The 13,472-nt window shown below is 38.8% G+C and overlaps 1 protein-coding gene across 1 annotated transcript in view; it reads left to right on the top strand.

The window, feature by feature from the left end:
• Positions 1-13,472, top strand: part of LOC127431115 (mitogen-activated protein kinase 9-like) — a 39,932-nt gene that overhangs the window by 21,002 nt on the left and 5,458 nt on the right. The window contains exons 3-11 of the mRNA XM_051681380.1: positions 303-432; positions 959-1,017; positions 1,457-1,595; positions 2,131-2,296; positions 2,385-2,456; positions 9,708-9,890; positions 10,516-10,640; positions 10,776-10,839; positions 11,060-11,131. Of these exons, the coding sequence (XP_051537340.1) occupies positions 303-432; positions 959-1,017; positions 1,457-1,595; positions 2,131-2,296; positions 2,385-2,456; positions 9,708-9,890; positions 10,516-10,640; positions 10,776-10,839; positions 11,060-11,131 (1,010 nt within the window). The remainder of the gene's footprint in view (positions 1-302; positions 433-958; positions 1,018-1,456; positions 1,596-2,130; positions 2,297-2,384; positions 2,457-9,707; positions 9,891-10,515; positions 10,641-10,775; positions 10,840-11,059; positions 11,132-13,472) is intronic.

The raw sequence follows: 13,472 nt of genomic DNA, 5'->3' as shown, positions 1-13,472 counted from the left end.
AAATATTTTTGTTAATTTGGCACGATCGCCGTTACGGTGTGTAGGTGCCACATTTTTTTTGGTTTCCCTCCTCTTGTCCCCTCCCCTGATCCAGGTAGACGGGGATGACCTGCTGACACCTGTGTGTGTTAGTGTCTTTTGGTTTAAGTTCATTATTAAATTATTATTTATATTGTTAAGCCGGTTCTCGCCTCCTCCTTTCGATTGTTGTGTTGCAGATTTGTTTTACTTCTTTGTTTACATATTGAAATAATAATGGTGACCACAATGATGTCTGTGTGCCCATTTTTCTATCCATTAAGCTCTGCTCTGGACACCATCCTTGGCTTCCCAGTTGCGGTGAAGAAATTGAGCCGACCATTTCAGAACCAAACCCATGCAAAGCGGGCATACAGAGAGCTGGTTCTGCTCAAGTGTGTTAATCACAAAAATGTACGTCTCCTTTACGATGTCTTTTGGTTTTGTCTGCTTATAACTTCGAAACTTTAGTTATCAAGCTGATTTCTTTAGAATTTCTAATGCAGAGTTCCCACAGTCATGAAACACCTGGAAATGCCAGGGAATTTATAAATTGTGTTTTCAAGTTTTAGAGAAGTCTTGGAAATGAAGAAAAATCTCAAAAGTCATAAAAGAGTCCATAGTGAAATATACATTTTTGCAGTTATGCTTTGCTTTTAAACTTTGGCATTGTGTTGTGCAGAGTAAAACTTGATTGCAAGAAAAAAGTATGTTCAATTTGTGAGGGAATCATTCTTTTGATTTATTTCTGTTCAATAAATTGGCCAAACCGGTTCACAAATCCTTTCTGGTCTGAATCAAAATGATTTCTAAAAATATACAGTAACCACAATGAATGGAAAAGTCATGGAAATTCACCCGTCAGAAAGTGTGGGGACCCTGTCCTGATAATACTGGTGCATCTAGATTAGTCTTATCACTCGTTCTCTCTTCCCTCCAGATCATCCGTTTACTTAACGTCTTCACACCTCAGAAGTCACTGGAAGAATTCCAGGATTTGTAAGTTCTGAGATGATATATTTACAGTATGTGCTTTGCTTACCTTGTCTTTTAGTGTAAGCAGAGTTTTTATGGCTTTGGTGTGTATTTGGCCCTTGGTGTGGCTTTTAATGTTCATAGTTTCGCTGAAGCCACAATGCACTCTCACGAGGAACTGATGAATTATGCTGTCCTACTGCTCCACATGAAAATTATAGCTTTAGGATTGAAAACTAGGTGTCATTAAATCAAGATTCATTACAGCTCCTGACAACAGCACTTTTTCTGTTGCTGTAATAACAAAAGTGTTGCCAAAGGTTTGAAGCTTGGGACTCTGGAATTTGTATAGCAAATGCAAGTCAGTGCTATGCATGTATGGAAATGCTAGAGATCAGTTGAATTGTAATTGATGTGAGCAAAGAAACCCTGCTGAATCTGACAGGTCTCTGGTTTCGCTCAGGTATTTGGTGATGGAGCTGATGGACGCTAGTCTTTGTCAGGTGATCCACATGGATCTGGACCATGAGAGGATGTCCTACCTGCTGTACCAGATCCTGTGTGGCATCAGACATCTGCACTCAGCTGGCATCATACACAGGGTGACATTCTTTTTATATACATATTTTTTTCAGTTGATTGGCAAAAAAGGTGACCATTGGATATGGATGTTGTCATCTGCATTTGAGCAATAATATTGCAAAACCTAATGCTGAGCAAACATCTTTAGTAAAGGTTTTTACATTTGTCCTTATTTAGTTGTTTTATACAATGCTGTGCAATTGGATTGCAAATTGGTTGGCAATAATTGGAATTCACCATGGAGACCACAAATCATAACTGTCTCAAGAAAACAATATGTTTTGTCCATGCAATGAAAAATAATGAGCTGGCAGTATCACTTGTCCTAATGAAGGGTTCTCGCTTAATTTCAAGGCAAAATGGTGCTAAACCCCTCCCCTTTCAAGAGAGCCAATGAGCTAAGAGCACATCCAGCATGTCGCATCACCAGCTCTTTTCTGAGTCATTTGACCATAATCAGATGCATGGATGAAATGCTGCATTTCTGATAATTACACACTATGCCAAGTATACTGCATGAGATCATATCTGTTTATGTCTCTGTCTGCACCTCAGGACCTAAAGCCCAGTAACATAGTAGTGAAGTCGGACTGCACTTTAAAGATCTTAGACTTTGGGCTGGCCAGAACCGCCTGCACTAACTTCATGATGACACCCTACGTGGTGACCAGATACTACAGGGCACCAGAGGTCATCCTGGGCATGAAATACAAGGAGAATGGTAACATTGACATGTTTAGTATAATCTGCTTATTGTATAATGTACACTTTAAACTTCAGCAATATTTAGCTTGTGTGTATTTTGGCAGTGGATATCTGGTCAGTTGGCTGCATCATGGGTGAAATGGTGAAAGGGAGCGTCATATTCCAGGGCACTGATCGTATCCTCCTCATTCTGTTCTTCAGCCTTTCCATCTCTGCAAAGAGTGTAGATTTACTTGTAGGCTGAAGTCAGAAAGACATTAAAAAATGTGTCATCCTCAGTTTTAAGACCCCAAAGCCATAGGTGTCTTCCAGGATACACATGCATTCTTACAGACATTTGTTTTAATGTATGATGACAACTTCCTTTGATAAGTGCTCTACAATGCAGGGGTTTCTAACTTTATTTGCCTGCTTAACCCTTATAACCTAAATTATTGTACCCCCTAATATTTTAAGGAATGCATTTTTTTTTTTAAACCCCTTTTGGATAAATATAATTCCACAACATCTTTGTATATCTACTTCAGAATTAATTACTGATATTTTTTGTAAATAATGTAAATTTAAATTAACCTGTTACACTTAGGGTTGACAACTCAGAGACTATTTAGCAGAGATGGGCCAGTTCTATTAAAGTGAATGGGGGAAATTGGAACACCCCAACCAAGGAGCTCTAGTGCCCAATGGTCAGCAGAATGTAGGAACAGGTAAAAGAGCCAATCATGTTTTAGACACAGACTTCGCCTGTCAATGAACTCTGGAACATGCATGCGCATTAGCTATTCAAGCCGGGAAAATTGCAGTTTTTAGCGTAATCTGAGATAAAAATCTGCTGATTTCAAATATGTTCTTTGATCGTAATCTTGACCAACCCTTTTGGAGATTTCGGTATTTCCTCATACAAGTAGATAGGAGCTGCACTGTTATGACTGGAAATAGCCTCCTGAGAGCGTTCCAAAGATGGCCGACAGTGGACTGACTTGCTAGAAGGACTTTGCTCAAAATATGCATTGTGCTGTTGAATCAATATTTGTATTTATATCAGTTCGTCATTAGCAGTTTTTTCTATTACAATCTCATGAACTGCCTGCATTTCCATCATAAACCCCCATGGGGCCACAAACACCTTGTTATAATGCATTAGAAAGCATACAGCTGGTCTCAGAAGAAAGCCTTGTTTATACTTGACACAACCGCTTGTTCGCGAGGGTTCGCACGCACAAAGTCACATAATCGCGGCTTTCGCCTGGCCTCTGCTAAGCTTCATTTGTTGCGGTTGTGCACATGGCAATTTGTTCTTTTTACTTTTTGCACGGTGCACGCACAGTGCATCAATCAGCACTGCAGGCAGATGTGCCTGTGCTTTTGAGGCAGAGTAAAACTTCTGTAAATAATGTTAAAAGGACAATGTTTTCACGTGAACGTTTGGTTTCATTAACATGTAAATGAACAGCTCTGTTTATTTTATACTGTGTAAAATAAAATAAAAACATTTTATTAATGTGTGTTTAACCCTCCTATTGTCTAAGGGTCATTAGGGACCTGCAATATACACTATATTGCCAAAAGTATTCGCTCATCTGCCTTTAGACGCATATGAACTTAAGTGACATCCCATTCTTAATCCATAGGGTTTAATATGACGTCGGCCCACCCTTTGCAGCTATAACTGCTTCAACTCTTCTGGGAAGGCTTTCCACAAGGTTTAGGAGTGTGTTTATGGGAATTTTTGACCATTCTTCCAGAAGCGCATTTGTGAGGTCAGACACTGATGTTGGACGAGAAGGCCTGGCTCGCAGTCTTCGCTCTAATTCATCCCAAAGGTGCTCTATCGGGTTGAGGTCAGGACTCTGTGCAGGCCAGTCAAGTTCTTCCACACCAAACTCGCTCATCCATGTCTTTATGGACCTTGCTTTGTGCACTGGTGCGCAGTCATGTTGGAACAGGAAGGGGCCATCCCCAAACTGTTCCCACAAAGCTGGGAGCATGGAATTGTCCAAAATCTCTTGGTATGCTGAAGCATTCAGAGTTCCTTTCACTGGAACTAAGGGGCCAAGCCCAGCTCCTGAAAAACAACCCCACACCATAATCCCCCCTCCACCAAACTTCACAGTTGGCACAATGCAGTCAGACAAGTACCGTTCTCCTGGCAACCGCCAAACCCAGACTCGTCCATCAGATTGCCAGATGGAGAAGCGTGATTCGTCACTCCAGAGAACGCGTCTCCACTGCTCTAGAGTCCAGTGGCGGCGTGCTTTACACCACTGCATCCGACGCTTTGCATTGCACTTCGTGATGTATGGCTTGGATGCAGCTGCTCGGCCATGGAAACCCATTCCATGAAGCTCTCTACGCACTGTTCTTGAGCTAATCTGAAGGCCACATGAACTTTGGAGGTCTGTGGCGATTGACTCTGCAGAAAGTTGGCGACCTCTGCGCACTATGCGCCTCAGCATCCGCTGACCCCGCTCTGTCATTTTACGTGGCCTACCACTTCGTGGCTGAGTTGCTGTCATTCCCAATCGCTTCCACTTTGTTATAATACCACTGACAGTTGACTGTGGAATATTTAGTAGCGAGGAAATTTCACGACTGGACTTGTTGCACAGGTGGCATCCTATCACAGTACCACGCTGGAATTCACTGAGCTCCTGAGAGCGGCCCATTCTTTCACAAATGTTTGTAGAAGCAGTCTGCATGCCTAGGTGCTTCATTTTATACACCTGTGGCCATGGAAGTGATTGGAACACCTGAATTCAATTATTTGGATGGGTGAGCGAATACTTTTGGCAATATAGTGTATGTAAGAACCCACGCACACCAAAACAAACTTTGCAAGGTGCCGAGTCAAAAAAGAAGCATGATCAAAAATAGACCGCTCCAACATTTTAATCTAAAACCATGTGGTTAACATTTTGACTCGTACGAGTCGTCCTCAGAACAATACAACAGACTTTGTGATGTCAATTTCAAACAAAAATCTCATGGTTCCCACAGGTGCTTGCAATTAGATGTTAATGACTCCACCTAATCACAAAAACCTATGGTGGTTGTAGATGATACAAAGACTTGTATAAACATGGTTTCATAAACAAATAAATGCATCTCAATACGCACTAATAAACCATATACACTGCACGTACACATGCATTATACATTCTCATATACCACAGTCCCCATATTACATACAAACATACCTCCCTCTACATATACATATATACCCACAGTTCTACAATACAGATCTCTTAATTTAATCTTCAGAATTGTGGGGGGCCTGGGTAGCTCAGCGAGTATTGACGCTGCCTACCACCCCTGGAGTCGCAAGTTCGAATCCAGGGCGTGCTGAGTGACTCCAGCCAGGTCTTCTAAGCAACCAAATTGGCCCGGTTGCTAGGGAGGGTAGAGTCACATGGGGTAACTTCTTCGTGGTCACTATAATGTGGTTCTCACTCTTGGTGGGGCGCGTGGTGAGTGTGCAAGGATGCCTCCACACGTGCTACGTACATCTCCACGGTAACGCTTTCAACAAGCCACGTGATAAGAGCCACTGAGATTCGTCCTCCGCCAACCAAATTGAGGCGAGTCAATACACCACCACGAGGACTTAGAGCGCATTGGGAATTGGGCATTCCAAATTTGGGAGAAAAGGGGAGAAAAAAATAAATAAATAAAAATCTTCAGAATTGTGGAAGTAAAGATATTTAGAGAAACGATCTGATGTTAAAATCCTCATGTAGACCATTTGGAGATAAGTGTCCGTAAAAAATGCATCCAAAACTTTTCTCTACGGAGAAGTTGGTTTTCTATATAACCTCTCTGTGGGATGCTTACTCTCTCTACACCCCAATATCTAAGACTAGAAACAGGGTGTTTACGTTTCTGAAAATGCATCGCCAATGCATCGTATATTGCTACGATGTTATCTTATTCTAATTTTCAAAGGTCTTCTAAATTTGCCTCCATTTCCCAAACCACATGGACATTTAAAAAAATAAATAGCATTATTTGTATTACAACTAATCACACCTTTGATGTGTATTTTTTTTTATTAGTACAAGGATGATTAAAAAATTGACATTTGTGTGTAAAATTGCATTGAGCACAGGACCCACACTTATAACTGAACGTCCCTTTATTCTGATTCGGCATATCAGCTCTAACCATCTCTTAGATTTCGTTGTCTTTTAAAAAACCATCTCTGTGGTTCCTTAAAGATATTCTTCAGATATGGGTCTGTGTCAATAATATGCCAGTGTTTTCAAGTGATCGCCTTAAAAACGCTACCTAATGGAAAATATCCAGTGATGCAAGACACCATGGAAGATTAAGAATAAATCCGATTTAGCCCATCATCATATTGTATATTTTCTGCTCTTTGTTTCGCTTGCTTTATCCAGTCTTCACAATACCCCCTCTCTCTAAACCTTTGAAATAAAATATCAGCCTGCTGATCATTTTTGACCTGGGACAGGTAAAGTTATAAATACTGCATTGTTTTTGGTACTGGAACAAAACGTTGTGACTTTGTCAAGACCATCAAAAGGAACAAAATAAAAAAAGAACATTTATTTTTGTATTTAATTGTTTAAGAGTAATAATAATTAAAAACAAATAGGTCCTTCCATTGTCTTAAAGGAATAGTTCACCCAAAAATGAAAATTTGCTGATAATTTACTCACCCTCAGGCCATCCAAGATGTATCTGAGTTTCTTTCTTCCTGCCTCCTCCTCTACGTGACACATGACCTTACCGAGTTTACATCATCCCTCTCATGAGCATGCATCACAGAGATGTACAGAAGTGAACATTTGTAGTTAAAAAGTATATAAGTATTGTTTTGTTTCTAAAAAATAATCAATCGTTTGGGTTCAGAAGAACTTTATTTGTCGACTGGAGTCATGTGGATTATTTTGATGCACCCTAAATATGCATTTTGGACCGTCAAAAAATGGAGTACATTCACTTGCATTGTTTAGAGGAGGAGGCCTGAAATGAAATCCTAAAAATCTTAAATTCTGTTTTGATGAAGAAAGAAACTCAGATACATCTTGGATGGCCTGAGGGCAAGTAAATTATCAGCAAATTTTCATTTTTGGGTGAACTATTCCTTTAATGGATCAATTGTGACCTGTATGGGAAGAACCAGTTGTGACCTTTTGCCTTTGAACTTTTTGGATGTTATACAGCTTTATAGTTTTGTGTACATTTATGAATCAAATTTGACCTTAACATATTTCAAGTTTTCTCAGATTTAGCCCCTAGCCCCATACATTACTCTTGCTTCAGCACCTGCTCCACTGGGTACTGCATCTTACACACAAATTGCGGACTTTTCTCAAAAACGGGGTTTGTGCATATATGGACATGTCCACACAGTTACAGAGAGTGTATTTTTTGTAGTACTGAACAGGTAAAATGTTAGTAAATAAGTTTACTAACATGATTTTATAAGGTACAATAGGGAGTTTTTTTAGTGCCATTGTACACTTATTAATAATTTATGTATTTTGACTGGTTTTCAATACGGGTCAAAAATGACCCGAAGGACAAAAGGAGGGTGCAGTTTCTTAAAGCTGCACTACGTAACTTTGTGCTCTCCTGCAACATCTGTGGTTGAAACTTTAAATTGCAAGAAATTTGCGGAATAACACTTTAAGTCAGTTGTGTTTCGGCACTTCTCTTCTGGTGAATGAATCTCATGATTTGAGGTTACCTGGACATCGCCTGTGTGTGATCATGACTGGGAGATACTCAGAGCCGTAGTCAAAATGGGCTATTTTTATGTTGATATTACATTATACGATGAAACATTTAAAACTGAAATATTACTTGCTTTGATGAAGATAAAAAATATTCTTTATCTCATATTTTGAATGAATTAATTTTACACTTGTAGCACTTTTCTGACACTACACCTAAAGTGCTTTTACATTGATAACAAACCACCACCAGTTACCAGCATATTTGAATATGATTATTCAAGTGTTTTATCTACTATTAATGTTTGTGTTGTACTACACGTATCAAAATAAGAGGTGAAATTAGTGATGTGGCTGATAAGAGTTCAGTGAAAGACATTATTTATATTATACTGTACAGCCTCAGTTGATAAGGCAACTGAACAGTAAAGGCCTACTACAACAGTATATGCAATGCACACAATAACACCATAAACTAAAAGCATAAAATGAGGATTCATTAATGATGGGGATAAAATATACTTTAAATGTGAAAATAATATGCTTAAATATGCAATATAACAATTACAAGTAGTCAATTTCAGAAGTCAAACATATTAGTAAACATGTTACAGTAACTTCACTGGAAAATGTAGATACATCGCGATCGGTTAACACACAAGTAATTCTCGATTCATAAAATAATGATAACCAATATAAGCTTCAACAGCCCTACCAGAAAAAAGTTCCAAGTGTAACGGTAGCCAGCTGGTATATGATAGCTGTGCAGTGTGTAAACTCACTCTCCTGGCCTTAAGAGATGCACAGCGACCGAGGCTAGAGGCCATGGCTTTAATAGCCTCATTGCTAGCACGTCAGATTCCCATGCCGGGGATCGCCGGTTAGAATCCCGCTCGGGGCGGGTCGAGTAGGACCGCTGACACAAGCATTATAGCAGGTATTCAACTTCACCAAATGGATAACAGATATACATCCATCTAGACAGCAGCGATGCTGTCCTGAACTGTGAGCATTTGACTGAAGTGAAGAGCATAGTTTCTCCTGCCGGAACATGTGACAGCAGGTTCTTCTTTTCTGTGTTTACGGACATGACGTAATGACGTAAGGACATCGTTTGAACCCTGATTGTTTATGTACACAAGCAATAATGGCAATTTGTTAATTTTTAACCAAAACTTTTTACATTGTGCAGTTTTAAGACAATAGGAGGGTTAAATGTCAAATATTTAACGTTCAAATATTTCAAATGTAAATGTCATCATCTTGACTAAAGTATGAAACTGGTATCTTAACGGTAAATTTAAAATCTTGAGTTTAGCCACAGACAGTGTAAAAAGCCTACAAGTGGTTCTTAAGTGTTTTTGACTTAGCGAACATGAACTATTATTATCATACCTGGCTAGATACATTTTAAGTTCAGCAAAGCACTTCTTCAGTGCTGTTTCTACTGGATTAGCTGATATTCTCTTTGCACTGCAATACCCCTTGGGCTGTTGACAGCAGTGTGCACAGGACACCCTGCAGTGCCAGGCCAAAGTATAAACAATGCTATAAACAAAGTCTGCAAAGCCCCTAATTGTTAAAAGAAAGAACATGCCATTTTCAGTTTCCTGTTCAACTCCATGTGTACATTTTCACACACTTCTATAAAAAAATAAATAAAAAAAACTATGATAAAATTTCAGGTCTCCTCTTTCATCATGACCTCCTTAACTGAGCTCATCACAGATATTGACCAGTGGAATAAGGTGATCGAGATACTGGGCACCCCCTCTCTGGAGTTTATGAACCGTTTGATGGAGACTGTTAGAAACTATGTAATGAACAAACCCCAGTTTCCAGGAGTCAGTTTTAATGAGCTTTTCCCCGACTGGGCCTTTCCTTCAGAAACTGAGCATGACAAGATCAAAAGTAAGAGCACTCTCTAACATCCTCTGTTTTCCGCTGTCTCCATCTCTCTATATCTCTTTTCCTTTTTATGGCCTTTTTATTTTTTTTGCCTTTCTCCCTTCTGAACCTGTGCAGTACAACTGTGTTTCTTTACATACACTACCAGTCTGGACACACCTACTCTTTCTTTATTATTACTATTTTCCTCATTTTAGAATAAGAGTGAAGTCATCAAAAGTATCAAATAACACAAATGGAAATATAGAAATTGTGTTGTGACCAAAATTGTTAAACAAATCAGAAGTACAGTATCTTTATATTTTAGCTTCTTCAAAGTAGCTACCCTTTGCATAAAAATCAGCTTTGCACCATCTCTTTAAAATGTATGGGCATTCTTTTAACTAGTTTCATGAGGCATCCACCTGGGATGCATTTCCAACAGTATTGCTTCTCCTTCACTATCCTGTCCAACTCATTCATTAAATGTATTTGTGCATCAGTCTTTAAATCAAATGATTTTTAAGTTCATGAAAAGCATCAATTCTGTCAAGTATGCCCTGTTTTGACTGGTACTGTATTATAAATATTTACTTGAATCTTTACAACGCTTGATGTTTTACGTTATTCTTTACGTTGTTAAACACAGCTAGTCAAGCACGCGACCTGCTGTCAAAAATGCTGGTGATCGACCCTGAGAGCCGCATCTCTGTGCAGGAGGCTCTTAGTCATCCCTACATTCACGTGTGGTATGACCCAGCCGAGGCTGATGCGGTCAGTACACTCCATATTCTTTTATGTTGCTTAGTCCAGTCCAGTTAAAACTGTTTTACGAGGGACATATATACAATGCCAGTGAAATGCTCTCTCTTGTGGCTAGGATTCTTAATGATTGTTTTATGTGTTCAGCCTCCTCCACAGATATCAGACAAGCAGTTGGAGGAGAGGGAACACAGCATTGAGCAATGGAAAGGTATAAATGACCTTTAGCACTGCAACCCGTTTGCAAAGAATGAATGACTCTGTTTTAGAGTAAAATGTTTACTTAAGTAAATTGATAAAGTAACTTGCATTGTCAATTGTGCTTTGAAAAGTTTTACAGAGTAACTTGGTGGAAATTGTATTAAATATTCTACTTTACTGTTAAATTAAAAGGCATTAGTCAAATGGCACAGCCTTCTCTCTGTCTGCAGAGCTGATTTATAAAGAGGTAATGGACTGGGAGGAGAGGAACAAGAATGGAGTGCTGAAAGAGGAGTGTTTAGGTGAGTTACTAATCCTCACTACTAACTAGTGATAGACCAATATATCTGCCAGGCTGATTCATTGGCCGACATTTGAACATTTTGGGTTTATCCACATTGCCAATAACTGTGCTTAATTGGCAATTAACTTCTGGTCAATCCACCTAATATCAGTTCTCTAGATCAGGGGTTTTCAAACTTTTTGATGCCAAGGATCCCCAAATATCATTATTCCCTTGCAAGGGACCCCTATGTGAGAAAATTTGTAAACATTATATTGTAAAGACTACTTAAATTAAATAATTGGCTTTTATATTGTCGTTGTACTAAAGCCAAAAGAAATTCTTAAAATATTTTCTGGAAAATATTTTACTTTTTATTAAAGCTACACTATATAACTTTTGGCCCTCTAGCAGTTAAAAAATAAAACTGTATGCATCTTGCGGAAGAATATTGTTTTGGTTGTGGTTCGGCTCTGCTCCTCTGTGTGGATGAATGTGGTTCGTTGTACACTGGATACATGACATCTTATCAGAGTGAATGGTCAAATAAATAATCAAAGGAAGAAAAAGGCGGATATCCAAAAACATGTCATCTGAGCAGGTAAGTGGCATATATTATGCTGTTGTTTTGACTTATTGGAAACATTGATGTTTTGATATAAATGACATTACAAAAGTTAGGCAACATTTGTTAACATTAGACATAACGATTGCTAGCACCGATTACAGTATAATTATAATATTTCACTACACACACACACACAGATGTGTGTGTGTGGGATTGCACAACTATACATAAACCATATCAATAAAATATCTTACCTGTTGAGTAAGAAAAAAGCCATCTCTGGGTCACTTTTAAATCCTTTCAGATCTCTGAGTTGTCACCACCTCTGAAAAGCCGAGCCGATGTTTATTCGGGTTTTATTACAAACTCTGTCGCTTTCCCTTTTTGCTTGTAGACTCTGCTTTTTTCGGGGTTTCTTTGTTTTCACAACTGGTGATTCCCTCCAGAACCTTCACCTTTTTCTGCTGTAACCACTGGAAGGTCAACTTGGCCTTGTGCCATTGTCATTGTCATTGTCGTGCTGGAAAGTCCAAGAGCGTCCCATGCACAGCTTTCATGCAGAAGAATGCAAATTGTCTGCCAGTATTTTCTGATAACATGCTGCATTCTTCTTGCCATCAATTTTCACAAGATTCCCCATGCCTTTAGAGCTCACACACCCCCAAAACATCATTGAGCCACCACCATGCTTCACAGTGGGGATGGTATTCTTTTCACTATAGGTCTTGTCACTCCAAATTACAGTGTGCCAGTAACCGGGCTTTTTTGTGGCATTGGCGCAGTAAAGGCTTCTTTCTGACAACTCGACCATGCAGCTCATTTTTGTTCAAGTATCGTCATATTGTGCTCCTTGAAACAACCACACCGTCTTTTTCTAGAGCAGCCTGTATTTCTCCTGAGGTTACCTGTGGGTTTTTCTTTGTATCCCGAACAATTCTTCTGGCAGTTGTGGCTGAAATCTTTCTTGGTCTACCTGACCTTGGCTTGGAATCAAGAGATCCCCAAATTTTCCACTTCTTAATAAGTGATTGAACAGTACTGACTGGCATTTTCAAGGCTTTGGATATCTTTTTATATCCTTTTCCATCTTTATAAAGTTCCATTATCTTGTTACGCAGGTCTTTTGACAGTTCTTTTCTGCTCCCCATGGATCAGTATCTAGCCTGCTCAGTGCATCCACGTGAGAGCTAACAAACTCATTGACTATATATACACAGACACTAATTGCAATTTAAGAAGCCACAGGTGTGGGAAATTAACCTTTAATTGCCATTTAAACCTGTGTATGTCACCTTGTGTGTCTGTAACAAGGCCAAACATTCAAGGGTATGTGAACTTTTGATCAGGGCCATTTGGGTGATTTCTATTATCATTATGATTTAAAAAGGAGCCAAACAACTATGTGATGATAAATGGCTTCATATGATCACTATCCTTAAATAAAAGACAGTTTTTTTTTTTTTTTTTTTTGCATGATCAGTCATATTTTCAAAATCAATGCCAAAATTTCACAATTTCTGCCAGGGTATGCAAACTTTTGAGCACAACTGTATGTATGCAATTTCCTGTGAAATCCATTCTGACAGCTCTAAAACATATAAACCATTATTATAGGTTTATCAAAGTGTATTTGGGTAAAGACATGGTTTGTAAGATGGATTTTTGTTGCACTCTCTCATTAATAACATTTTGTTATTTTTTAACAAAAAAAAAAAAGTTACATGGTGTAGCCTTAAGTTCACAGTGTATCTTTTTTCTATTATTTTTTATGAGACATTTTCTATTCGATTAA

Source organism: Myxocyprinus asiaticus, chromosome 40, assembly GCF_019703515.2.
Source record: "Myxocyprinus asiaticus isolate MX2 ecotype Aquarium Trade chromosome 40, UBuf_Myxa_2, whole genome shotgun sequence".
NCBI lineage: Eukaryota > Metazoa > Chordata > Actinopteri > Cypriniformes > Catostomidae > Myxocyprinus > Myxocyprinus asiaticus.
The sequence above is the reverse complement of the archived record's forward strand: the minus strand, read 5'-3'. Positions and strand labels throughout refer to the sequence as shown.